The sequence below is a fragment of the Martes martes genome (genome assembly GCF_963455335.1).
Source record: "Martes martes genome assembly, chromosome: 12".
Lineage (NCBI taxonomy): Eukaryota > Metazoa > Chordata > Mammalia > Carnivora > Mustelidae > Martes > Martes martes.
In genome coordinates this window covers 3,901,577-3,928,666 of record NC_137900.1, presented here as the reverse complement: position 1 = coordinate 3,928,666, position 27,090 = coordinate 3,901,577, and the positions used below count along the sequence as shown (strand labels likewise).

The window sequence follows — 27,090 nt, the reverse complement described above, 5'->3', positions numbered from 1 at the left end:
TAGTTTATTTTTGTTTTTAAGGAAAGTTTGTGCTTTTCAGGAAGTTGGTAGCACGTAATGGCCAAAAATAGAGACAAAAGGATCCCCTTCCCTGGAATGCTGGGAATTGGCATGGCCGACTTTCTGTGCAGTTACTCAGAAGTTACATGGGTCGGGTCAGCCACAAGAGGTTGTAAACTGCTCTTTTCACGGTGATTAAATTGTAGCGTTAGAGCTTGAATGGAGTTCATGGTGTCCTGGCCATGATTCAGAATCTCCTGAGAAGGCACACAACCAGTGTCTTGTGTCTCACACTCAGAGGTTCCAATCCCCTGGGTCAGAACTGTTTGATCAGGAATGTTTCCCTGTGTGTTTGCATGTACATACATGTGTGTATATGTGGGCTGTGTTTATGTGTGCGTGTGGTAAATGTGTGCAGGTATATTTGGGGTGAATGCACACGTGTGCAATAGACACGTGCACGTGTATGGGTGAGTGCACGTTTGTGGTGAACATGCATGTGCGACTGTGTGTACATATGTGTAGAGTGTGTGCACGTGTGTGTGGTGAGCATGTGTGTGTGGGGTGAGTATGGTGAAGGTAGTGAACACGTGTGTATGCACATGTATGTGTGGCCAGTATGCATGCATGTGCATGTGAGTGCGTGTTTGTGTGTGGTGTGCATGCATGCATGTGTGGGGTGAACGTGTGAGTGCATGTGCACATGTGCCAGCGTCATCATTCCCAGCTACTTGTCCCACAGTTGTGGAAGTTGTGCCCCCAGCTTCTCGGTGCTGGCTGTTTGCTGGGCACTTGGAGATGGGCTTGTGCAGTGGGCTGTGGCTTCCAGGCACATGGGTTCTCTTGGGTGGGGAGAAGTGAGCTGTGTGTGGCCCTTCTCTCCCTGCTCCACCAGGACTGGGTGGCTCTCGGAGCTCAGGTTATATACCAGTGGGAGTTTTCTTTCAGAGAATGAGAGGGAAGGTTTGGGTTTTGGGATGCTTTATTATTATTTTTTAAAATTTAAATGTGTTTATCTTGGCAAGTTGTTGGGGTGAGAGGTGGTGGTCTGTGGGCTCCTTGTTTGGCTTGGAGTTGCCCAGATTCTGAAGTTAGAGGAACACCCTTCCTGGTAAAGGATGTTGGCGTTCAGGGGTGTCTAGGCTTGGTTTTGTTCACTCTCTAAAAGAAGCCTAAGGAGGAGATCGTGTAGCTTGGTGGCCCCCAGGTCTGCTGTTTGTTCCCACCATTTGGGTTGTGGGAACATTTGGGGCTCAGGTGCCCCAGGCCTGGCCTTGCAGCCTGACCTCACAGGCGCCCCGTACCTGAATGTTCAACGGAGGAGCAAAGCTGCAAAGGGTCTCGTTCCCATTTTTCTTGCATTAGTAACTAGTTCATGGTATTTGGAAGTGTTCTGATGTTGAGGCCACAGTCCCCAGCACCACCTGTCAGTCACCACATGTGCCAGGTGACAGCACTGAGGTCTTGGGCGTGCAGGTCCATGGGCTGAGCTGATGGCTGTGTGTCCCGATTTAGTACCTAGCCCAGTCCTGACGTGTGTCCATAGCCGCTTCTCCACACACTTCTCTTCTGGCTGCTCTGGCTCCCATCAGCACAGGGCAGCAGAGCGAGCACAGTGTACGTCAGAGCAGGCTTAGGGAGTCACGTTCTCAGAGCACAGAGAGCCAGGTGACTGGCCCCGGAACACACATTGGTACACGCAGCCCCATCATGGTTTTGCTTAGCAGTGGAAAACCGAAAGGTTCTGGCAGCAACTTCCACACTTCACTGTTTCTGTTTAATAGCCAAGAACTGAGTTTTAGTCTCAGTAGGCAGATTCCCTTGCCTCACTTACATGAGGGGAAGTATCTGTCCCTGCTTTGTCCCTACATCGCAGTCTTAGGGCTTTGAGAAGCTGACAGGGACAGAGAGAGAAGGTGGCCCAGATGCCTGGAAGTTAAAATCCTAGCTCCAGTGTATAAAGTTGATCATCATAAAATGAAGTATTTTTTCATGTGAAACATGAATTTTTGAAGGTAGGGATCAGTGGTGTATTGTCACCTGAGGGGGGACAGGGCAGATGGGGGCATGTGCTGGCCACTGTGGTGTCCCGGGGCATGTCCTCTGCTAACCAGTGTACCGCTTTTTTCCCTTGTCGACGAAACAGCCAGACCAAATCCGTTCGGAATGCCTGGGATCGTGCCACCGTATGTCCCCCCCCAGATGCTCAACATTCCACAGACCCCTCTGCAAGCCAAGCCTGTGGTAAGACCCTCCCCCACCTCCTGCAGCGGGTCTGCCTGCCTGGTTGTAGGAGGTGCTGTGCACGTATCAGATTTTAGCAAAAGCTAAAATAATTTCTTAAGCTGTTGAGCTAATATGTGAAGCAGGTGCCAGTGTTCCTTGAGTTAAAACCAGGCAGCGCTGGGGCGCCTGGGTAGCTCAGTGGGTTAAAGCCTCTGCCTTTGGCTCAGGTCATGATCCCAGGGTCCTGGGATCAAGCCCCACATCCAGCTCTCTGCTCAGCAGAGAGCCTGTTTCCTCCTCCTCTCTCTCTCTCTCTCTCTCTCTCTCTCTCTCTCTGTCTGCCTCTCTGCCTACTTGATATCCCTATATGTCAAATAAATAAATAAAATCTTTAAACAAAACAAAACAAAACCAGGCAGCGCTGATGGGACCTGGGCCTATAGGCCTCGGGTGCGCACATAACACCTGCCCTCTATTTCAGGCCCCACAGGTGCCCAGCCCAGGTGCCGCGGGCCAGGGTCCACACCCGTACAGCCTCGCTGAGCCGGCCCTCACTTTGGAAACGAGTGGAAAGAGTCTGACTGAGCACAGCACCTACAGCAACATTCCTCACGAAGGAAAGCATACCCCGCTGTACGAACGGTCGTCCCCAATTCATCCAGCTCCAGGCGGCAGCCCCAACCACGTGGACTCAGCATACTTTCCAGGGTCTTCTACGTCGTCGTCTTCCGACAACGATGAGGGCAGTGGAGCAGCTGCAAAGTGAGTGGGGTGTGGTGCAGCTGGCACTTGTGCATTTGTATCAGCGACTCGAGGCCCATCAGGTAGCTTGGTCCCCTGGGAAGCTGCCTTCTGTCCTCCCGAGGCCGAGGGTTGTGTGCAGAGGTGTCATTTGTTGTAGGAAGGGGACGTCACTGTGCACAGACTAGGACTTCTTGGAAATGGAGGAGTGGAGGTTATACGCCTCCTCGGGGCTTCCCAGGCTGAAAATCTGCACCGTTCCAGCTGTGCCCTTGGGCCACTCCTCTGTTGGGGTGGAGGTTTGGGAAAATTGGTTTATGTGACCCTTAGATATGGTGAAGTTATCTGGTCAAGTGCTGCCGACCCTTACTGTCCCCTGGGCTTTGAGACCCCAGTCCCACCCTCGGAAAGCATTTTAAGTTAGATGCTGGTGGCTTTCCGTCTTGGCTCCTGGATTGAGGGAAACTGTGGATCTCCTCCTCTCCTGAATTGAATCTGGCAAGTCACATCTCAGCTCAGCAGCCTGTGAGGTTCCTGAAATCACGCCGTTCACCTGGCCAGAGCAGAGAAAGCGGCTGTCCGGGCTGGAACTTTCACTGGAGAGCAGCATTTTAAACGTGTGTCCCTGAGTAAATGAATATTCAAATACGTGATTTGTTAGAATCTGATCAATAAAGTCTTAAATGCACTGTCTTCCTCCTCCCCTCAAATACCGACCGTTACGTTTTAAGAAACCTGATTCACAAATGGAAGAAACGGCCTACCGTTCTGCTGCTGTCCTCTTCCTCGTTGCTCTCTGGCTCATGACTGGGTGGCCAGGGCTCCTGGGTGCTCTGTCAATGGAGATGGTTTCTCGTCTTCTGCAAATTCTCACTGGGCGTGAAGCCTGAGGCAGGACGTCCCCTCTCCTCATCTGTGGAGTGGGCGCAAGTGTCCGCTGACCTTGGGTGGCAGCTACGGAGGGCTTTGCTGCCGTGCACGGCGTGTGTGCTCCGTGGAGTAGTGGAGCATAACTCTGGATGTAAATGCTTGTTGCAGTCTTACAAGTCTAAAATCCTGAGGCGAATAACAAGTTCTGCCTTTACATTTACACTTCCAAGTTTACCTTCTGGAAAGGGAGTAGAGTGAAGATCTGCTGAGTGTGACGAGCCCAGGCTCGTGCGTGTGCAAATGAGAACAGCTGGTCATGTCTCGGAAGCTCTTCCCCTCTGGAATTCGAAGGCACTGAATGTTTTCTATGGAAAATCACCTCGCACCAGCATGATGACTATGTCTATGTGGCACACGCTTGGTCTGGCGAGAGACGCTCTTCCTAGAGAGCTGGGAGCAAGGACCAAAGCAGGAGGGCCTGTACTGTGTGCCTGGGCCCTGAGCTGCCTATGGGGGTCCCCCACATAGCTTGGCTCTGTGGGGGTGGTAGTTGCTGGAGGGCCCCTTGCTTCCCTTGTGTGCCCTCAGCTCTGCCCTGTTCCCAAAGGTTCAGACCTCATCGCCTGTCTGGCTCTGCCCCACCTCGGCGTTCTCACGGTACTCTCTGGAGGAACTGCTGGAAAGTGGGCTCGCATGTCGGGTGATGTGAAATGTGGTGAAGAGGGCTGAGCACCCCCAGCCTCGAATCCAGACATTGGGTAGCCTTGTGGGCCTGTCAGCACTTTAGTGTTCTTCACTCCCCAGTTATCATGATCAATAGATATGTGAAAACGGTGGGGTGGGGGTAGGGAGAGGCTTTGGGGCCATACGCCAGGCAGAGCAGGACCTGGGACCAGCCCTCGTGACGACTCTGGCCCGTGTTCCTGGGTTTCCTGGGTGTGGACGCCGGCCTGCCGAGCATGCTGTGTGCGTGCACTCGCTGTGCCCGGGGCAGGGTGTCACCCTGCTGGCCCAAACACTGGGTTGGAGCAGGAAGCCGTGACCTGCTTTACCTTGGTTTGGACTTGAGTCGGGAGCTCTGGACCTACATCTACTCTCAGGATGCTCTGAAGGGAAGGCCGTGCACTTAGCCAGGCACCCCCTGAGCGCTTGCCGTGAGCACAGCAGCCCGCAGCACAGACCAGGCATGGGGTCAGGCTGGCGTGGCCTGTGTTGGTGGCATGTTTTTAAAGGATGGTGCTGATAGGAGACAGAATGATTACTGAATGAAGTGATCTCTCCCCTCCCCCAAAGCATCCTACAAATGAAAAAGACAAGTATTTTAAGTATTTTAAGTAACATAAACATGCAGTTCACGAAAGAAACACAGATGGTCAGGAAACATAAAAGGATGTTCACCCTAACTTTAGAAAAAAAGGAATGTTAAGACTTAACATTTTTATGAAACAAAGTTGGAAAACATATATTTTTATTTTTTGTTTATTTATTTTTTAAGATTTTATTTATTCATTTAAGAGAGAGAGCACAAGCAGGCAGAGGGAGAAGCAAACTCCCCGCTGAGCAGGAGCCCCAGTGCAGGACTCATCCCAGGACCGAGATCATGACCTGAGCTGAAGGCAGACGCTTCACCAACTGAGCCACCCAGGCTCTATTTGAAGATAAAGTTCAGTAGATGCAAGATTTTGGCTCTCCTGGCACGTTCCCCAGGGTGCGGCTCCCTGCCCTGAGGTGGGTGTGAGGTGTGCTCTGTGTCCTGAATATGGACAGAGGGGTGAGCAGGAGCCCCGCGAGCACACGCTCACAGGAGAGGGTGTCTCAGGAATCCTGAGGCAGGAACATGCCTCCTGGTGATGCTCAGCTTCACGTGGCGGCACACGCGCCGTGCACACGCATGTGTGTGATGCCAGGCATGCTCGGAGAGCCTGCCCCATCAACCCTGCTTGAGTACTTCAACGGCCTTTTGGCCCTGGAGCTGGAGTGGGAGTCCAGTACTGTTGCTCACCCGGCTCCTCATGACCCCTCCAGTCTGAGTCTCTGCTGGCCGAGGAGTCCTGGGGCCACCGAGGCTGCCGTGCACACTGTGGCACTGGGCATCTCCTCTGGCCGTGGCCAGCGCCGTGGCTGTCCTGGCTTTGCTGCCCCCACTCCCTTGGCTGTAGACTCGCAGCTTTGTCTGGCTGTGGCCCTGTGTGTCTGTCAGAGGCCGGAGGCCGGTACCTGTAGCAGTTATTCCAGACCCTGACTATCATTTTCAAGTGACCAAAGAAAGAAGTGTACTGCTTTCTATCCGCATGCTCTCCCTTCTGCTTTCTGCTTTCTTAGAGTATCATTAGTGTGTCCTTTTGCTCTATTCTTGGTGCAAATCTTTATAAACAGTAATGCACGTGTTTTCCTTCTTTCCTGGCCTTTGTCAGATCTTTGTAGTGTTATTTTGGTTGAATTTAGAAATACAATTGAATCCTTATGGAGTGTTAATCTTACACTATTTTCATAGATTCATCAGCTTTTGGATCCTGAATCTGATTTGAGTTTGCTAGCTAATTTAAAGTTTTTAGCTCTTTGTTGTGTATGTATCTCTAATTTCCATCTCAGCGCAAAGTTAGAGAACTGACACATCAGAAAATACGGTCCAGGGAGCCTGTCGTGAGCCCTCTGGACAGACAGCGCTCTACAAAGATGGGCGAAGATCTTCCAGTGTGTGTCCTGACACGGCTCCCCGCTCGCGGGACCTGGTCTCAGGGACAGCAGCTTGTCCTCCTTCCTCTCCTTTGTGTACACACAGCATGCTTACATGAGGGTGTGTGTGCACCTGTGTGCCTGTGTGTGCTCCCTCCACATGTCGCCTCAGTGTTTGGCTGTAATCACTGACGTTTTTAAATGGATGTCTGGAAGTCTGTCAGGAGAGAACGGGAATGTAATTTCTGTGCTGTATGGGGTCGTCGGTGGAGGGGGGGATTGCTGTTCCATGTTCCTGTGCACGTGTTCCTTTGACCCCACTTATCAGGTCAAAGCAGCATCTGTCGGGTGAGCTTGCCGGCCCGCTCTGGACCCTGTGGGACCTGGTCGGGGCCGTGGAAGGTCCCTGTCGGTGCCGAGGGCTTGTGCACCAGTATGGGGACTCAGGCCCGGACTTCCCGTGGCGGGTCACGCTGGGCCGGGCGTGGATGGGAGGTGTCTGGGTTGTTTGGGAACCACATCAGCTGGTGTGTAAGTGCAGTGAGGGATAGACAGTGTCCCTCTTGGGGCACTGAGTCCGTGTCAGTGAAGTGCTGAAGAAACCAGTGGCCCGTGTCCTTCAGGGCACCTTTGGCCACGAAGCGGTGGTCCTCTCGGGCTGTTCGTCGTCTGCTTTTTTTTTTTTTTTTTTTTTTTTTTGGGCTGTTCGTCTTCTACCCTGTGTCCTCTCAGGCTCTTTCCCTAAGACACGGGTGGTTCATAGTCAGACAGGCTGACTATGGCTGGAGCCTTGTGCTCTGTGTTGTGCCCGATAGAGTAGCATACCTTCTCTCTCCTTGTGGAAACCAATCTGAGGTACTCTTCCATGTCGGTAAGATCTAGTAATCCTCTGTGCCATCAGCGGAGGGGGTCTGCACGTGTCCTGGCTGTGCAAAGACCCGGGTGGGCATTCTGTGTGGCGCTCGTCTGCCTCCGTTTGGTGTCGGAGCCCTCCCTCGTCGGGGAGAGGTGTGAGTAGTCCTGGCAAGTGCACGAGAGGCGCACACGGATGCCAGCACCGTCTCACTGCTGCGTAGGAATTGGACCACCACTTCCTCTGTTCCCAATTTCTTGTGAGAAAACCTGAATATGTGACAGGAGCTTAAATCGGAGCATAAGGAGACTGCGCCTGCGGCAGTGTCTTGGGTCCGACTCGCGGGTCCCCTGTCGCAGAGCCCTGCCCTCCGTGCTTTGCGGTGGGAGTCCCTGGCCTTGGGCTTCCTCAGAGCTCTGCAGGTCCGGATGGGACAGGTGCGCATCCAGAATCCTTCCACCCGGAACCGGGGTGCTCACAGACGTGAAAACGGACTACGCATGCTTGTCGCAGGCCGGCTGCACTCCGGGACCCCGTCTGTGACTTCCCGCGCACACTGGGTATTTCTTCAGGGGGGGTTGATCGCTCACCTTTCTCTCTGTTTTGTTGCTTCCCGTGTGGTTTCATTTGCCCTTGCTCTTTCTTTCTGTTGACATGTCAGTCAGCTCGTGGTCAGTGTCCCATCAGCACAGCATGTGCCCGTGCAGCGGAGGCGTGAGTGAGAAGTCAGTGTGGTGGGCCCACCGCCCTCACCCACGGTGTGCACACGCACCCCAGCACCCCCACCCCACCAACCAGACCCGCGCGTAGGAGGGAGCACAGTGGGAAGAGCGCTTTGCCGTCTCCCACCAGCTCTAGTGCAGGATAGCCCCAAATGTCCAGCTGCAGAGTGAGGCCCACAGAGCCCCTGCGTGCGGTGCCGGCCTTCGTCCTCGCCGCCGTTCTGGGGGTGTGGTAGGCCTGCTGCAGCTCAGCCTGTGTGCAGCACCTGTGCCGTGCATGGGTCCCTTCTCCCTGAGACTGACTCCTGTCAGCAGGATTTGGCATGAGCATGCAGGCGTCCTGTGGCCTGTGTGGGTGCCAACAGGTCTTTGCAGGGCATGGCCCGCGATAGGGTGCCGTTCTGAGCAGTTGTGAGGAGTGAAACCAAAGCGCGTGTTCTTCAAGGCAAGGCGTCTGTCATATGTCAAGAGTTTGATTTAAGTTGTAAAGCGACATAGTCATCCTAGTGAAGTGTTCGGGACTTTAGAGAAACTGGCTATTGTCAAGATGCTTTTCAGGCAGAATTTCAGGTTTATGGTATGATTATTAGGAGTCTGTAAGGTCGTCTAGATTATGACATTACTGTTACTTTGGTAATTATCCATATACAACAAAACCAGTGTTTGTAAATGTAGGTTCTGTGCGATCTTCGGTCAGCATGGTCTCCCTGCCACTCTGCCCGGGTGCTCGCTGGCCTGGGACCCATCGTGAGGTTTGCGTGCTTATGGGGCTGTATGCCTAACGAGTCCCCGTGTTGAGCTTTGTGTCGCATGGAGAAGTCCGGTTTATGCTGTCTTCTCCACATACCTTTAGGCTGCGGTTATATGATTCATTCCTTTAGCAGCTGGGCTCCCGGTCGGTGGTGGCTGTGAGCGCTTATCTTCATGGAATGTATTCTTGAGTGATGGAGATGGACAGGAATTCAGTGCCAATGTGGCGCACGCCAGGAGGGACACAGCCATGAGAAGAGCAGGGACCGGGTGGCTAGAGAAGCCTGTGCTGTGGTGATGCTGCCACTAAGGCCTGCGTGATGAGACGTCACAAACAAGGACCTGTTTATCTCGAAGAGAAGGGCTGAAGTCCACCAGGGTGCGAGACTCCGCTGCCTTACCGAGGACTGGTGTCCACAACGTAGGACTGCCTAGAAGTCTGTAAGAAGAGCATTTTGCACACTGTCTGCAGTGGAGACAAAGTATGTGCGTTATTTGTACAAGCAGCGCCGAGAGAAGACGTCACATGTGGAGAAGTGTTCATCTCCATTGTCATCAGGGAAACGCAAACCAGACCGTGTGGGGGTCGGCACATCCGGAGAAGGGCTGTGGCGGGCGCCGCAGGAGACCCTGCGTGTCCAGGGCGGGAGCTCCTGGGGTGTTTGGGGGGCTGGACTGGAGACCTGACTGTGGTTTGCTGTCCCCAGAATGTGTCCAGCAGTGGGGCTGAACAGCACAGCGGGCAGGAGCGTGGTTGAGCCCAAACCGCTGGGCAGTTGCGCGGATATGTTTCTGTGGCGTTCGAGGCCCAGGGAAGGCCATGTTTGCTGTTAGCGGTCTCACAGCCATTGTCCTTGGGGAGGAGGTCTGGAGTGGGGCCAGGAGAGACCTCCCGGCGTGTCAGCCCCGTCTCAGTGGGGCTACCCCACTCAGAATGTGGACGTCCATTAAGCCGTTCACTTGTAACTTGGTGGTTTTTTACAGGTGTGTTGTACTTAATTATTTAAAATTGTAATTAATAGATGTTACATCTCTTTATGAAACTTTTAAGGATTTAAATAACTTGTTCCAAAGTTTCACTAAACAAAGGTCACTGACTTTTTAGTGAAAAATTACATAAGCTGCTCTTCTCATGCTATGTTCTAGACCACTTGAGTGCGGCCAGCCTTCCCTTCCCAGTGCTTGGAGTGCACGTGCTAGACGTGTGTGTGGTGGGACCGTCCCCTCTGACTCCCACTCAGGTGTCAGGTTTGCGGACTCACGTCCTGAGCCCCTCGCCGTGGCTGCTTTGGTCTCAGGTTGAAACAGAATGATCGTTAGGCTCTTGGACTGCTTGCATGTACCGTGGTGCCGTCTCCTCATCAGTAGGGCTCCTTGTGGTTTGGCAGAGCTGTGGTCAGAGAGGGCGCAGGGGACGAGCAGACCCGGACAGAGCAGCGCTTTGAGTCCTTGCAGATGACCAGGAACCCACACACCGGGCAGCATCCCGGGGCCCCATCCCATGCTGGGACTGAGGAGCCGAATGGGCTCTGAGAGGAACAATGTGGGGCGCGACTCTTGGCTTACGATGGACAGCCTGCTCCTCCTCTCTCCTTTTTGCATTGTTTTGTTTTGGTAATGACTGAAATGAGGAAGATAGGAAAATAGTGGGTCCTTTTTTTTTTTTTAAGATTTATTTATTTGCCTGAGAGAGAGATCACACACACGAGTGGGGTCGAGGGGGGCAGAGGGAGACGCAGGCACCTTGCTAACTGCAGAGCTGATGAGGGGCTCCATCCTAGGACCCTGAGATCATGACTTGAGCCAAAATCAAAAGTTGGACGTTTAACCGACTGAGCTGCCGAGGCGTCCCAGGAGAATTATGGGTCTTGACAACTCTCCATCTGTCCCGTGGGTCAGTTAGAAAGGCAAGTCCAGTAAAAGCAGTCTTCCCTGGCAGACCTTATGGCCAGCACTGGCTTTAGAAACTGGTTTTGGTGTGGGGGGGGGATGACGGAAAGCCCCTGTCTGCAGGGCTGTGCCTCAGGCGCCTCCAGACTCCCAGCTCCCTCCAGGGTAGCGCTCTTCACAAGTTTGCCCCGGGACCACAGTGAACTTCGGTGCTGTGGTCTATGATAACAAGCGGAAAAATAACGTATGAGATAATGCCATGTGTCTCACATTTACTGCATTCTGTTCCATTTTAAAATGTTTTTAAAAATGCTGGTTGGGGTGCCTGGGTGACTCAGTGAAGCGTCTGCCTTTGGCTTAAGTCATGATCCCAGGGTCCTGAGATCGAGCCCTGCATTGGGCTCCCTGCATAGCAGGGAACTCGCTTCTCGCTCTGCCTGCCACTCCCCCTGCTTGTATGCTTGCTCTTTCTTGCTGTCTTGCTCTCTCTGACAAATAAATAGAATCTTCTAAAATAGTGCTGGTTAAGCCCGTTGAATTGTCTTAACTGAGCTGTTAACGGGTCACAACCTACAGTGTTTTCCAGCCGCTGATTGATGAGTCTGGCCCGTGAGCCCCTCCTGCTCTTCCCCATCCCTTCCCACACCCTAGTTACCACTTTGTCACTTGAGGCCATTCCCAGAGAAGTTTGTGCCGTCCATCTGTTCTCTGAACCCACCTCTGCCTTCCCTGATGAGTCACCCTCGCCTGCGCTCCGGCAGCCTCTCCAAGAATAGTGCTGAGCGCCCCGTGTACCGTCTCTCGGCACCTTGTAGCTGACACGTCTGTATGAATTATGAGTAACACTTGATCCGCATAACACTGAATCCTCCCCTGCCTGATAGCCGTCGGTTCAGTGGGCTTGTTTTATCCTGTTTCTTCGTGACGGCTGAGCCTGCTGCAAGGCAGGGCTGCATCAGACCCCTCTGTGGCCATCCCTGGCCGTCTTTGGGCCCTGTGCTGGCTTAGTGCTCTGTGTTTCTCTTCTGGAGTGTGATGTCACTGCTGGCCTGAGCAGGCAGAATGTGCTCCCAGCGCAGGGTTCTCTCTGGAGGTGGTCTGTTGGGGGCGGCCAGGTCGGGAAAGCTGAGTCTGTAGGCTCAGTGCAGGCCGGCTTGTCGGGGCTGGTGTGGGGGAAAGCAGACGCTAATCTGACCGTGTTCCTTTTGTTTATGTTTAGCCATATCAGTGGGAACAAAATAGGCTGGGAGAAGACGGGAAGCCACTCAGAGCCGCAAGCGCGGGGAGACCCAGGAGACCAAACAAAGGTAGTAGGTCGGCTTTTATTCTTCAGATATTGACTCTTTGAGCATGTGATGTTAGGAATTTGTTCAAAGCAAAGTGCTGTTTTTTTTAAAGCATGTTATGAGTAATAGACACAGGGAGGGTGGGAAGGCAAGGGGGTGTCACCCACTTTGGGAATGGGAGGGGAAGGGGTCACATGTTGGCGGGGGAGGTGTGTTGAGGACGTTGACGGGGAGATGGGTCCCAGACATTGGTGCAGGGGAGGGGGTCCCAGATGCACGGGGAGGGGAGGGAGACAACTCATGTCTTCCCAGGCTGGGTGGAACCTTCTGGAAAGCACCCCCGTCTGTGGGCACAGACTGCAGGGTTGAATAAGGAATCACTTCAAATGTACAGATTAAAAATGAAAATAAAGTACATTCCATTCCCCCTTTTATCTGCCTCTCCCTGTTACTAGTGATCCCTCGCAATACCTTTCAACTGTAGAGCCTGTCCCCGGCGTGTGGTTCCTTAGGATGCACCACATCTCTAGCTGGAAGAGGGCTTGTCTCTACATATGGGGACACCGTGTCGGAAATTCATTTAAGACTCTGGAATACTCCTTCTGTTGAAGGATTGTCTCGTGAAGAAGTAACAAATGCTTTGTGGTTGCCTATTCTTTGCAAAGTACTTTCCAAAATTTTCAGCTGCTTGTGTCTACATTCTGTGAATGGAGAGTATAGAAAACACTTGTGGATTATCCTTGAGTTTTTTTTTAAGATCAGTTTTGGTACTTTGTGTTTTAAAGGGTAAAATTAAGCACATAAGTACATACTGTAAAGAACACATCTTGTTTCAGAACAGAGAAATGTATGTTCCCTAGATTGGCATGAAATTAAGTAATGGGGAATTATTATTTCCAGCATTTGTCATGAGAAAGAATAAAACCGTTAATTGTGCAAATAATAATTGATCTCAGTAAACACTTTGGACTTTGCTAAAATTCATAAAGAGGAGGTGAAGGATATCCCTCTGCCTTCCCTTTCCCCAGTCTGCTGCCTACAACTTTCCATCCCTGAGCCCCACGTGGGGACCACTCCTCCTCTGCAGCTCGTACATGTTCTATGTTTTGGTGATTGGTTGTTACAGGATGGGTATTTTTCACTTAATGCTGTTCTACGTACATATTTCTTTGTCATCATATATAGATCTGATCATCAGTTTCAATGGAATTAGCTTGTTTCTTTCTTTAATTTTTAGTAAGCAGTTCTCTGTGTGTACTTAATTTGGGACTTTTTGATGATGAGAGGGAATGCCTGAGTTTGGGTCTTTGTTCTCCAAATGCCAGCAGTGGTGGTGAGGAGGGGTGTGAGCCTCTGTGCTGCGAGTGAGTTCCTGGGCAGTGACACAGCCTCTCTGAGCATCCCCTCCCATTTCACACAGAGAGCAGAGCACACGGTGGCTTCCGGGGGGCCAGCAAGCATCGAATGCCATTCCTGCCCACAGGGGCCCCTGGGAGTAGTTGTGGTGGGGCCCACCCTCACACAGGCTCAGGGGGCCACTGCCACTCCCTGTCTTTGGGGAGGGTCCTCTGCACGGGACACACAGCGAAAGGACTGTGTGGAAACATGACCTGACCTGTTTTCCCCTCTCGCCCGTGGCTCTGCAGACGGAAGGCTCGTCCACTGCCTCCTCAGGCAGCCAGCTTGCTGAAGGAAAGGGGAGCCAGCTGGGCACTGTGCAGCCGATCCCTTGCCTCCTGTCCATGCCCACCCGCAACCACATGGACATCACCACACCGCCCTTGCCCCCGGTGGCACCTGAGGTACTGAGAGTGGCAGAGCACCGGCACAAGAAGGGGCTGATGTACCCCTATATCTTCCACGTCCTGACGAAGGTACGGGTGGCTGTTTTCTGTCTGACCAGGCACCTGAAATGGAGTGCATTTCCGCCTTCGTAAACATTGAGAGAAAAGGCGAAAATGCGTACCTATAAACGCAGTAAGAGAAGAACGTGGGAAAGCCTTATTTTCCCCTTCAGTTTGATAGAAAATAGTTTTGAGATTTCTAGTTAGTGGCACATCATGTTAATTTTCTGACTTGTGATTTTATTTATTTATTTACTTTCTAATTTTAAAATTTCTTGTACCATGTTTATGCCATACTGTCAGGTTTAATGAGCTGTCACGTGCCCTGCCTGTCTTCTCTGTCCTCTGTCCTAGAGTGCCCCTGCGGAGTGGCAGACAGCGCTCGGCATCCTTGGACTTGTCGAGTGTGGCTCTTAGAGCCCTTCAGCAGAAAATCGAACACAGGACTGTGTGACATGCTAACAGTCAGAAAATGCGATTTTGTGTTTACGTAGTGTCAGGATTTCACTTTATTAGTGTCTTACCAAACGTATGCTTCAGTGGACAGCCAGTGTGGCATTGTTTTTGAATCTTGGTGTCTTGAATGGATCTATGTGTCCATTTAAACTTCCTCAGTGACTTGTAGTCTTTCTGTTGATGTTTACGGCCCTACACCCAAGATTTAAGATGTAACTTTGGTGACCAGATTTCTCATGTGGATGGGTTTATTGCCATCATGTATTTTTAACATGTTTTCATCAGTGTCTGCACCACCACAGATAATCAGACATTTTTCTCTCTGCTTCTGCAATCCGTCTGTGGTTTGTACGGTGGGGTCAGTAAGTACACAAGCCCCCTGCCCCACAGCACCCCGAGCTGGACAGCGACCGTTAGCTGGCTAACCCGAGCATCGCTCCCTCGTGTCAGTCCAAGGGCACCACGAGTTTTATGTTTAAACCACAGTCGCCTCCAGGTGTCATGCACAATGTGATATGGGTCTGCACGTATGGTATCACTTTTCAGATTATGGTTGTGAGGTAAACATTTTATTTTTCAGCGGCATCGCATGTTATAAGTAAGGGTAAGTGGAAAGTTCCTCTCACGGGAGAAGGATTTGCTGAGTTTAAAGGGACCCAGGTTCGGGGGAGATTGCACCTTTTCCCTGTGGGGTTGTGTGGGCTGCGAGGTCCTAGACCCCTGTGCTTCTGCCCTGCCCACTGTGGTCTGCTCAGTGGCGAGCTGAGCGACAGATGGCCTGTCCTCCTCCACCACTCCCTCATCTCAAGGGCAAATATTGGTAAAGTGACTATGGTTGAGAAAAGTAAATGATTATCTCTTCAATTTTAAAATGCTTCTATTATTTTTCTGTACGTTAGGGAAAGCTTAGAGTGTCAGACATGCTGTTTGCTGTGAGCTACGTGGCTCTGGTGTTAAATTGTCAGGCCGACACGCCTGTGGTGAGGCAAGGCTTCACACTCACGCAGGCAGCTGGCCGAGCCAGGGACCGGGAGAGAGTTCCCACTGCACTCTCTCTCACGTAGATCTATGAAGAAAGAGCAAATGCCATGCAGTTATTGAAAGAGTAAGTAGTGATTAATTTAACAGACGTTGAAGGTCATATGTATACTCTTATGTCATGAACATCCCTAAATAAAGTTCTGTGCAAAATCTCTTGAGATGCACCTTGATGCCATAGAATGTCCGAGACGGGGCCCCAGAGGTCTTGCCACCGCCTCAGGTGCAGACGCGCAGCCCCTTGTCTTGTGCCGTGTTGGCCGTGGATTGTGAGCAGAGTGGGGCTTCCTTCGAGGGCCACCCCAGCGGCTGTGCGTGCCCCTCATTCAGGAGTCACGCCCCCCCCCAGTCCTGGCACGTGCCGAAACCGTGCAGAATGAGGGGCGCTGCAGGGCGTGCTCTTCGGGAGACCATGTATGCACGTGCTCGTGTTTTATGGAAGAGCTTGGTAAAGACAATTTGACCATTTTGTTTTCAGGACACTCATTTCTTGGATTTCACATAGGTCATTAAAATTTATGAATTTCATTGCATATGACCATCTTGACTCTTAAGTAAAATTTGCAAGTTCTCAGCATTTTCTAGTCTATTTGTTGTCTGCTGTTACCTGTCCAGATTGTTTCAACGACTTCGGGGTCGTCTATGTGGTTTCCTTATGCTCTTGGTTCCAATTTAAAGATGAAACCATGTAGATTTTATTTTGGCTCTTTGAGCATGTTTTGACAGCCCACTAAATAAATTCGCCCTGACACCCCACTGCACGCAAGTGGTTAAGCAATTGATTTGGAATAGAATTGCAATGTCATTAACTGGAGATAATGCAGTATATTTCTGTGAGTTTGTTGTAAATTCAACATGAAAAATGTGCAATATTATTCTGCTTTCTTCCATGCAAAGGGTGAAATCAAAATTGCTGTTTCTATTGAAGATGAAGCCAGCAAAGACCTGCCTCCCGCCGCCCTGCTCTATAGGCCAGTTCGCCAGTATGTTTACGGAGTGCTGTTTAGCTTGGCAGAAAGCAGAAAGAAAACTGAGAGACTTGCTTTTAGAAAGAACAGACTTCCACCAGAATGTATGTACTGTGAAATCCATTGTTTGTTTTCCTCAGTACCTCGTAATCTCTTGTGCATTTTCCAAAGCCTTAGAGGATCGTGACTGAATCTGACCCGAGTGTCCCCACGCGAGACAGTGGGCTCCACGGGGCCCTTAGGACAGGAGGACCAGCCATGGGCTGTTTTCCTCAGTAACATTCCAGTCGTGCTGTGTATTTGGTAAAACGTGTGCACTTTAAACTGGATGTTGATCTGGAAATGGTCCGGATGGGCAGCCTCTCCTGTGGCAAGTGCGTCCCAGGCAGGGCGACAGCGGCGTCTGCTCCGGTGTCCGCGAGTGCATCTGCGCTGCAAAGTCTGTATTCCTGGGGAGGCCCTCCCTGCGTGTGGCTGCGTCTGTGCGGGTGGCGTGTGCGTGCACACGGCCTGCGGCAGACAGGGCCCTGGTCACCGTCCCCCTCGAGGACTCCAGCTGATCGACCCTGGGGTGGAGGGGAAGTGGAAAGACAGAAGGTGCTGTTTGACATGTCGGCAAAAGCTGAGGTCAGAGCATGCGTTTCCATCTTCCAATGGCCAGCATAATATTTGGGGAGAACCGTGTCTTTTTGTTTTAGGTTATTTTATCTACTAATGTGGGAAATGTAAAAGTCACTGTATATCTGTTAGAAAATACAGAAAAGTTTCCCAAAACGTACAGTTTAAAATAAGAATATCCTGAACTGTGGATGTCGTAGACCAGATCATCCCCTCAACTAAGACTGTTTAGGGACAGATCCCCTGCGTGTGCAGTGGCTTGGTGCAGGCGTGGTGGCTTAGGGACACATATGACAGTAGGTCTTATCTTTGGACTCTGAACTAGAGAGATTCTAGCAATTCTGAAAGCTTGTTCCATAGGTTCTGATTTTTTCTGTTTCTGATTACGTGGTTTGGTAAGCTTTAGAATGAAGTGCCTGCCAGTGCCCTGGCTGGAGGGTGGCCACTGAACTCTGAGGCTGCCTCTAGCTGATCGTCGGCCGCCTTGACTGGGGCTGGAGGCTCCGTGGAAACACTCAGTGTTGTCAGTGGACGCTGCAAGGCCAGGACGTTCCTGGTGGACACATCCTCTTTCTCACTTTACACAGGGTCAGCCACTCTTCGGCACTGGCTGGCCCGGGCCTGCAGCTGTGACCTCCCTTCCAGGGCCATGGCCCCTTGCTTCTGCCTTGGCCTAGACTGCCAGGTGCCACAGAGCTCTGGGCAGCCCCACTTTCTGCCATGTCCTTGGCTCTGGAGCACCGTTTTGGCTTTTGTGGTGAAGGCTGTTCTTTTTCTCGTTTGGTTATATTCCAGAGACAGTTATCTTTACTTAGCACGCTCCTGGGAGTTTTCCAGGATGGGTGCCGTCTGCAGCAGCCACAGCTTTGTAGAGCCGTCCGGGTGGGCTGTGCTCCGTGCGCACCCCCAGTGGTGGGCAGTGTGTGCTCCTCTCATCTAGGGAGTTCTGCGTCACGGGTGAGCTGCAGGTGCCAGGGACGGCAGGAAGTAAGCGTTGGTCTCTGCCCTGCTGCAGGTGTGCGGTGCCCCCGTGGCACACGGCATGCTCACCCTCTCGGTGCTTGTTCCATACCTGGGCGGTGCAGATGTCTGTCTGGCCTCTGAGCAGGCAGTAGGGGATGCAGGGGTCATGGGATGGCACTCACTGCACAAACCAGCACCCTCGGGGCATAAACGAGAGCAGTGCACTGTGGTGCAGGGCTGGGCATGCAGAGAGAGGACAGGTGGGGTAGCGTAGGGACAGGATGGTGAAGAGGGAGAGAGAAGTGGCACAGACAGACTCCAAGCTTTTCTAAAGCTCTTGTACATGGGAGCATGTGGACTGGTTGAGTTTCTTTTGTATATATACAAAAGAAACTCAACCAGTCCGTGTGTGTATATATATGTTCTTTTTTTTAAAGATTTATTTATTTATTTTGAGAGAGAGGGAGCTGGGGAGGTGGAGCAGAAGGAGAGAGAGAATCTTGAGTAGGCTGTGCACTAAGCACAGAGCCCGATGCGGGGCTCGATCTCACAACCCTGAGATCATGTCCTGAGCCGAAACCAAGAGTTGAACACTTAACTGAATGTGCCACCCAGGTGCCCCCTGCCTGAGTTTCTGGGGGAGGATGGTGCTGCGCATTGGTCTTTTTGCTCAGGTGATGGAAGAAAGTGGGTTCTGACTTCTCTGTCCGTCACGGGAAAACCACCGAAGGGTGGGGGAGGGTAGGACGTTTCTGTTCAGGGGAGTGGGTTGGGTAGGGACAGGCAGCCGAACTGAGACAGAGGGAAGGGAGCTGTGAACCAGCCCTGGGACGTCAGTGGCACCTAGAGAAGTGTGTGATTCACGTGCATTACAGGTAACGGTGAACCTCTAGGTGGAAAGATGTGTCCATTTGACCTCTGAGTCCACGGTTTAAGAGACTGTGGTTAGCTCTGTAATGAGTGGCTTTAGAATCCAGGTCTGTTTGGTCTTGGGGACCTGATACGCTTGAATTTGTTTCATGCATTGGTTGTCTTAATGAGGGGAAAACAGCGTTAGAAAAGGTTTTTAGGTCAGTAATGCCTGCCTTTAGTTGCTGACTATCATGGTAACCAAGAGCCCGCTCCCTACAGGGTGGAGTTGTGTCCTTAGGCGCTGTTGGGAGCCTTGAGCCGGAACACTGGCAGCTTTCCTAGAGCAAACCTTGTGTGAGGGAGGAACGTGCGCATTGGTGACCTTACATCTCTCACGAATAGTGCATTACGGTGGTTCTCCGAGGACTGCTCACTGAGGCCCGCTCTTAGATCCCAGCTGACTCTCGGTGCTAATGTGAGATGCCCCTGCCATGGGTTTCCTGCCTGAACCAGGTCGTAAGTGATAGTGCATTTCAGTGCTCTTAGGGAGGAAGTCCTTGGGGCTGTGGATGAGGTGAGGATGGCCGTGGTCGTGCTGGCAGCAGTTGCTCCAAAGTTCCTGGTCGGCAGGGTTTGAGAGTTGAGTCTGCTGAAACCTTGATTTACCCCTGGCCACTCTTAGACCATCTGTGGATGGAATGAAGTCAGTGGCACTTTGCATGAGAGTCATAAAGCACTGACCGTGCACCATGAGGTCTTTGGGACAGGTTTGTTTCTCAGATGCCACCTGGCCCCGAGGTCTGCGCCGTGGGTCCCAGGTGAGCCAGCCGTCTGAAGCAGGTGAGGAGGCTTCGGGCCCAGCATGGTGTCAGCATGCTGGGTGTACAGATGCAGGTTTGACACGCTCACTGTGACAGCTGGGGGATCCCTGGGAGGGCTTTGTTGTCAGAGAGAAACAGTCAGAGGGCACATGGAAGTCTAAGGGGTTGTTTAAAAATATTGAACTCTCACCACATTGAAGACATGTATCCATTTGGAAATGTAGTATCTCTCTCTCTTTTTTTAAGGAGGCTTCAGGCCCAGTGTGGAGTCCAGTCCAGGGCCTGAACTCATGACCCTGAGATCAAGACCTAAGCCAAGATCAAGAGTCAGACACTTAACTGACTGAGCCACTCAGCCACCCCGGAAATGTAGTCTCTTAATCAAGACACAGGATAAAATGTTTCATAGTCTATAATGAGTGCTTTAGTGCTTGTGTGATTTAGCAAAGGTTCATTTTTAAAGTCATATGGTTAAAGTGGGGGATATCCACCCTCAGATCCTTAAAAACTCTGGCCTGTGAAAGTCCTACTGAGTTATGTGCTGGCAGACTGTTTTCCGTGCATCCATCCCTGGATTCCATTGTTTTGCTGTTAGGAGATCCATCAGAAGCTTGTTTTATAGGACAATAAGATGCTCAAAGTCACCAACGGGGGGGGCCCACGCAGAAGATCGCCCAAGCGATTAACCCCGGGTTCTGAATGGGGACAGAGACAGTTGCTTTGGGGTGAGGTGGGTGCAGAGATCTGTCTTTGTTGTTGCCGGCACTTGGGCGGGGCCCAGGGACAGTCGCCAGGCCGGAGGTTTGGAGCATGAAGCTCCCACCTTGCTGGTGGCTCCAGCCTTGCTGCCCCCCGGGGTTCCCCTCAGCTGCCCTTCAGCACCCCAGGGTCAGCAGGAGGGGTGGGAAGAAAGGGGGCCTGGTTCCAAAAGGACTGCAGGGTAACAAGGCTCCTTGGCCACTGTAGAAGAGGTAGAAGTCCAGGAGGTAAAGCTCAGTGATGGGCGCATTTTCCAATTATTGTTCCCTTATGAAAACTGGCCTCTGTTTTCTTCAACAAGACTCCCCAGGACCTCAAAATTAGGTAAAAGAAACAGGCTTATACACAGTGAAGGGACATAAGGTATAGACAAAAGATGAAAATCTCCACTTTCTAAATAGTCAAGAAAAGCCAAGAGAATATAGATTTTTTCGTGGCCCAGTTTGCTTTTTACTTTAGAAATTTTGTTTGTGCCAAGTAATTGGTTCTGCTAATTAGAAAGGAGTAAAATTAAATTGTTTCACTATGGATTATATTATAAAACAGAATAACATGACCCATATTAGTGTATTGTTTTAATATGTGTGAAATTTGGTTATCATACACATTTCCCCTGTGATTTTGTGAAGGCTGTTTATATTTATCTGAATTTCCTTACTCTACAAAGCTTTCCAGGAGTAGCCTTGGCTACCGCCTTTTCCTCACCGGCCTGCGAGCAGCTGAGCCTGAGGGGCAGCTGCACGGGCAGACAGCTCCATGCGGCAGTCTGTGGGCCTCCTTCACGTCCATCGTAGGTCCTTGCCCTCCTGGGTTCTGATGTGTTGGGAGCACCAGGCTCTGGGGCCTGCGGAGAGGGCACCCACACACGCGTTCACAACAGGGGAGTGGAGAGCCGGCTGGACCCCGCCGCCTCATGCGTCTCCTTCCTGTGGGAAGGAAGGCCCAGCCGCCGTTGTGCCCAGTGTTCTGTTTCTGTGTAGATACCGAAGAACCAGATTTTGTTTTCACTTGTGTGGTTGTGTTGTTTTTCTCTACTGTGAGGCTCAGCAAGTGTAGCATTCCTCCTCCCGACGTGCGCACACGCACGCATATCTGCTCACAGGCTGCAGGCCCAGTGGGCCACGTCGTGGGAGCAGCTTGTGTCCATCTTCTCCCTCAGCCGTATCCGTGATGTGTGCGTGCCCCCCTCGCACCCTCAGCCTGTAGCGGACATGGCTCGTGCTCACGGTGCACCGACCCTGGGCTTAGGTGTTCTTCATCACGCGGCTCTGTCAGCAGCCACCTCCGGTTGGTTGGAATTGGCTTACAAAATGAACCATTTTCATTATTCCTGGTCAGGGATGGATCCCAGTCAGTTATAGCAGATTTGCAAGGTAGCTGGCCTCCCTGTGTTTCCATGTGACACCAAAGACAATGACTCCCATTTGAAGGAAATGCTGGGTTCTCACCGGCAGCTTAAGTGTAAACATGTAGTGGGTCCCAGGCTGTGTTTTGAAGGGGCACTTTGGTAAAGAAGGTGCATCATAAACGTAGCCTCTAGCAGTACAGAAAACCAACACCCTGGAGTTGTTTTTGCCGATGTAAATGTTGCTTTAACACAAGAGAAGGAAGATAGTCTCCTGTTCAGTGTTTGCAGGTCTGCCTGAAAGAGTGAGTTTTTCTCTTGGTGGAAAAGCTGAGTTGAGTGTTTGCTGATGGCACAGCTGGGTCTGCTGACCTCTGGGCATGAGGTCATGTCTTACAACATGGGCTTGTCATGGCCATGCTCTTGTCTGAGTTCTACATGTGTGTGTTCAAGGGGTGTGTAATACCCCAGCTTCCCCATGGGTGATCCCCACGTAACCAGTGCTTTTTGCAAACACAGGAGCCCAGCGGATGTGCTGTTAGCTCCTCTGCCTCTGTTTGTCCCTGTGAGTGGAGTCACAGAGCCTGAGCCCTCTGTCCTCCCGGGCAGGGGCATGTACGCGTATGTGCACATGGGCTATCGCATGTCACCCTGGAAACTGACATCCTTGGGGTCCTTTATCAACACTAGGCTTTCACAAGTTAACTGTGGTCGACCTCACACGCTTGTAGCCTGTAGCCATGTTAACAGGCAGGAGGTGCCTATGTTTCCTTCCCAAGATTGCGTTCCAGTGAGTCCTTGGCCCCTTTCCGTGGTACCTGGCCCCAGGGCTGGGCCTCAGGGTTTAAGGATACCCTGGGTGTGACATGGCATGTGGGGATTGGCCCCTGAGGCTCCCCGGCCTCCCCAGCTCCCCACCCCTACCTGGTACATAGAAGGTGCTCAGTAAATACATATGAGGTGATTGGCCGTGGGTTCCACCACTATTAGTGGTATGCAGAAAGATTTCCAGAACCAGATACACACATGTTAAAGATAAAACAAGTTGGGAGATGCTTTGCTCTCGGAACAAAGTTTTGTGTTCCTACACTTGCATTTCCTAAATTAGATTTGAGCTGTTCATGAGTAGTAGAGATGGGCAACAAAAGTACTTAGAACAACAAGAGGAAGTGAATACACGGGACCCCTCTTTCAGAGGGAGCACAGCCCCTCCCCCCCTCGCTCCTCGTGAGTGCAGAGTGTGTCCCCAGCAGTGTCTCCAGGCAGTTCCCGGCAGCCGCTGCCAGCTGGAAGGATGTGCGCGCAGCAGCTCTCCTGGAGATTGGGACACATGTGGGACCCTCTGAGCCCTCTGTGCGCACCGCTGTCTCGGAGCCTGGGGGATGAGGTGGGGACAGGTGGGCGTGAGAGGCTGGCTCCATGTCCCCCACCCGCCTTCCATGTGGGGCCTGGGCCTCAAGAACAAGAGTGTGCTACCCAAACCTATTTCCAGATGAAAGCAAGACACGATAAAGTAAAATGACCTTGGTAGGTGTTAGCGAGCAGCGGGGTCAGAAGTGGAGATGGACTTAGTGGGGATGCCTCCCAGAGTGGACTCAGATCGGGGACCTGGCGCCAGGCAGCCACCTCATGTGAGCATGCGTGCATGTGTGTAGGTGTGCATGTGTGGTGGGGAGAAAGTGAAAGAACCTAGATGAGCTAATCCTACAACCAAAGATAAAATCTAACCAGTACCTTTAATATTTTGCCGCCAAAATGAACATGTTACAAAGTACATTTGTGCGTTTTTGCTTTTTTGGCATGGAAATGTACTTGTGGATTAACCAGTAGACACACACAGCAGCCTGCTGTTTAAGGGCTTATTTTGTGACCAGCCTTGGCCTGCTTATTCGGGGCTGACGACTGCCAGCCTCTGATACTAGTTGGGCCGAGGGTGCCTTGTGGTTATACTGCCTGGTGTGCGTGCTGCATGTGCCAAGACTTGGCAGGCGTGGAGCTAGATTGTGAGTCCTAGGACAGGGACTGCGTGGGTGCGTGTCTGGCGTCTCAAAACATGGATGACTACAAAGATGCATGTGTTTATATATACGTGTGTATCTGCTTGCACTTGATGGACTTTAAGTATTTTACGCGTTTTAGATTTTTTTAGTGCTTAAATGTTAAGATACTCAAATGTGAATGAAAGGGATTTCCCCAGTGACAGAACAGTAACTTTTTTGGAAGAAGACAGTTCTGGGGAGCTATCTCGACCTGTACCCTACTCCAGCAGCCTGCTCCTGGGGGTGGGGTCTCAGGGCTCCGCAGCAGCACACCTTGTGCACTGCCTTGTCTGCGGCTGGGTGTGCGGAGCTGGCTGTCCTGTTGCTGACGTCCTGTGTGTCCGGGTGTCTGGCTGCCCACATTCTCCAGGACCTTGTGCAGGTGGGACGGGGTGGAGCTGCAGGTGGTCGTTTGGTCATTCCACCAGTCAGAATGTGGGCCTTCAGTCTCCTGTCTGCCTTGGGAGGAGGTACTTTCGGGAAAGTGAGCCTATCTGGGCTGCTGTCATTTGGGTAGAAGGAGCCTGTGGAAGAGGACAGTGGAGTTCCAGTGCCATCTTGGTTCTGGTTGGGCCCCACTTGTACTCCGGTACTCTTGGGCCCAAGTGAGCTGGCATTGCCTAGGAAATGCACACCCAGAGCCCAGCATCGGCCTGTCCCGTCAGTGCCGTGAGGAGACACTGGAACACAGTCCCTGTGGTGGCGTGCCATGTCTTCGCTGCAACTCCCCCGTCGCATTTTATCTTACTGGATTCAAACTTACATGGGAAGAGGTGCTTGTTGGTGCTTTAGGAATTAACAGACTCGAATAGTAGTAAGACAGCTAAGGAGAAGAGGCCGTTGTTTTGGATTAGATAGTGTAGACCTTCTTACTTTTTTGGAGGTGAAATGGGGAATTTTATTCTTTGTCTTCAGTCTTCCTGAATAGAATTATTGTGTGCTGATACCACCTGGGATTTCAAAACACTGAATCTTGCCTCAGTTTGCCGCCTTAGGCTTTTGGGGTCTCACTGCAGGAAACTTGGTCTTGCTCATCTCAAAACACAGTTTAGAGGGGTGCCTGAGGGTGCCCTCAGCAGACTGGCACCGAGTGCAGGTTATTTCTCAAATCTGATTCGTGAAGATATCTGTATAGAAAAGATTAGCTATCTAAATTGGATTTCCTTTGGATTTCCGTGGTAATCACACATTTCTGTGAATTTTAGGAGTTATTATTAAAACTTAACAGACTTCGTGTTTTCCAGTATCCTTGATTTATACATGAGTTATATGGGGAAATCGAATCATGATTTGACTGAGGAGAAACTTATCCGTGGCCTGAATGGAAATCTGATTGAACCATGAAAGTGCGTAGGGGACAGAACGTTCTAGACCTGAGGACTGGTGGCCGGTGGCTTGCTGATGAGAGAGTGTGTGGTGTGAGCGATGGTTTCTTCAGACTGTAGTTATTGGAGGGTTGGGTTTGTTTTGGCTTCTGGTGGCTGAGCTGGTCGTAAATGGTCCTCTGCTCTTCCCTCCTCCAGTTCCACCTGTGATCATTAAAGAGTGGGCAGCTTACAAAGGGAAGTCTCCACAGACGCCGGAGCTGGTGGAAGCGCTTGCCTTCAGGGAGTGGACCTGCCCCAACCTGAAGAGGCTGTGGCTGGGGAAGGCGGTGGAGGACAAGAACCGCAGGATGAGGGCCTTCCTGGCCTGCATGAGGTCAGACACGCCAGCCATGCTCAACCCGGCCAGCGTGCCCACCCACCTCACGGTGCTGTGCTGCGTCCTACGGTAGGTGCGGCCGGGCGCCCCCAGGTGCCTTCCGTGTGGAACGTGCATGGCTGTGTCCGATGAAGTTGTCCTTGTCTCGTAGTCATGTCTGTGATGGAAATGCGCTGTGCATTTGGGTTGATTCTGCGTGGTATATTTATGGAATGGGTGCATTTGGTGAGTGTTTTGTGTGTAAATATCATACTGATTTTAAACATACTCTGTCCTTTAAATATTAGCGATTTTGAAGGCTGTACATGTTGTGTTATGTGTTATTTGGAGTTCTGTAGGGAGAATGTACCTCTTTTAATCATTTGCAGATTGGTATGGACTTGTGTTATTGGTTTTATTCCTGCTGTGTCCTTGTTTATTTGGTGGCTCAGATTGTTCCAGCTCAGGCCTCGGGGGCTCATTCAGTGGGCCCTTGTGTCCCTTCTCCCCCAGCACACTCTTGCTTTCTAGCACCACAAGATGCCGGGGCTCATCCTGTATCTTCCCTGTTTTGCCCCGGATCCTGTCCTCTCCAGGGGGCTGGCTCCTGCCCTTGGAGAGGGATCGAAAACCCGGATCTGGGCGCTGCGTGCTGCCGTGCCCTCAGCCGACAGGCCCCATGAGGGCACCATTGGTGCTGGGAGTGAAGTTGTGTTGGCATTACCTCAGTTAGCTTCATTACTTTTTTGAGGGGTTTTTTTGAACCAATTTCCAACTTGGGAAAAAGTTGCAAGTACTGTATAAAGAGCTTTTTTTGTTTAAGAGTTTAGTTTTTTTTAAAGATTTTATTTATTTGACAGAGAGATCACAAGTAGGCAGAGAGGCAGACAGAGAGAGGGAAGCAGGCTCCCTGCCCAACAGAGAGCCCGACATGGAGCTTGATCCCAGGACCCTGAGATCATGACCTGAGCCGAAGGCAGAGGCTCAACCCACTGAGCCACCCGGGCACCCCAAGAGTTTTAATTTTTTTTTAAATTGAATTATATAATATGCATTACATTAGTTTCAGTTGTACAGCATATTGATACAATAGTCACGTGCATTTCCAGTGCTCACCACACACAGACTCCCCAGTACAGAGTAGAAACTGGTGGTTGCAGAGTGGGAGGTGATGGGGGGTGGGCAAAATAGAGCCTTTTTTTAACCCACATATTGGAGTGTGGTTTTCGAACAAACAAGGACATTTGCTGATAGAAGCACAATGTATTCACCAGAATCAATCAACATCATGCCTTATTTCTGTCTTAACTTCAGAATCCATTTAAGACCCTCTCTTTGTGTTTGGAGGTAAAGTCCTGTTGTTTTTTCTGCCAAGTGCTGGGAGGTCCAGCTGCCCCTCTGTCGCTGTGGTCTCTTGCGGGCTGTGTGCCTGCGCCCCAACCATGAGGCGGGGTGGGTGTCGGCAGACCTCTGCGGTGGGGCCTTTGTTTCATGGGAGGCTATTTGTGTGAACACTCCACCCTTCCTCAGACCTCCGCGGACTCCCAGCTTCTGCCTTCTTCAGTGGCCCCCGGGCTATTCCTGCCATCGCTAAGTCTGGTGCTGTGTTGTCACCAGCTGGGGCTGTGTCGAGCTGGGCTGTGTGTTCTCCTGACGGGTCTCCATCATCCTGGGAGCACCTTCCTTCTTC

The 27,090-nt window shown here is 51.5% G+C and overlaps 1 protein-coding gene across 3 annotated transcripts in view; it reads left to right on the top strand.

The window, feature by feature from the left end:
* Positions 1-27,090, top strand: part of FAM120A (family with sequence similarity 120 member A) — a 96,793-nt gene that overhangs the window by 46,244 nt on the left and 23,459 nt on the right. For all 3 annotated transcript variants that reach the window (XM_080819159.1, XM_080819158.1, XM_080819157.1), the window contains exons 6-11: positions 2,147-2,244; positions 2,708-2,988; positions 11,948-12,035; positions 13,661-13,888; positions 16,250-16,424; positions 25,241-25,490. In XM_080819159.1, the coding sequence (XP_080675285.1) occupies positions 2,147-2,244; positions 2,708-2,988; positions 11,948-12,035; positions 13,661-13,888; positions 16,250-16,424; positions 25,241-25,490 (1,120 nt within the window). The remainder of the gene's footprint in view (positions 1-2,146; positions 2,245-2,707; positions 2,989-11,947; positions 12,036-13,660; positions 13,889-16,249; positions 16,425-25,240; positions 25,491-27,090) is intronic.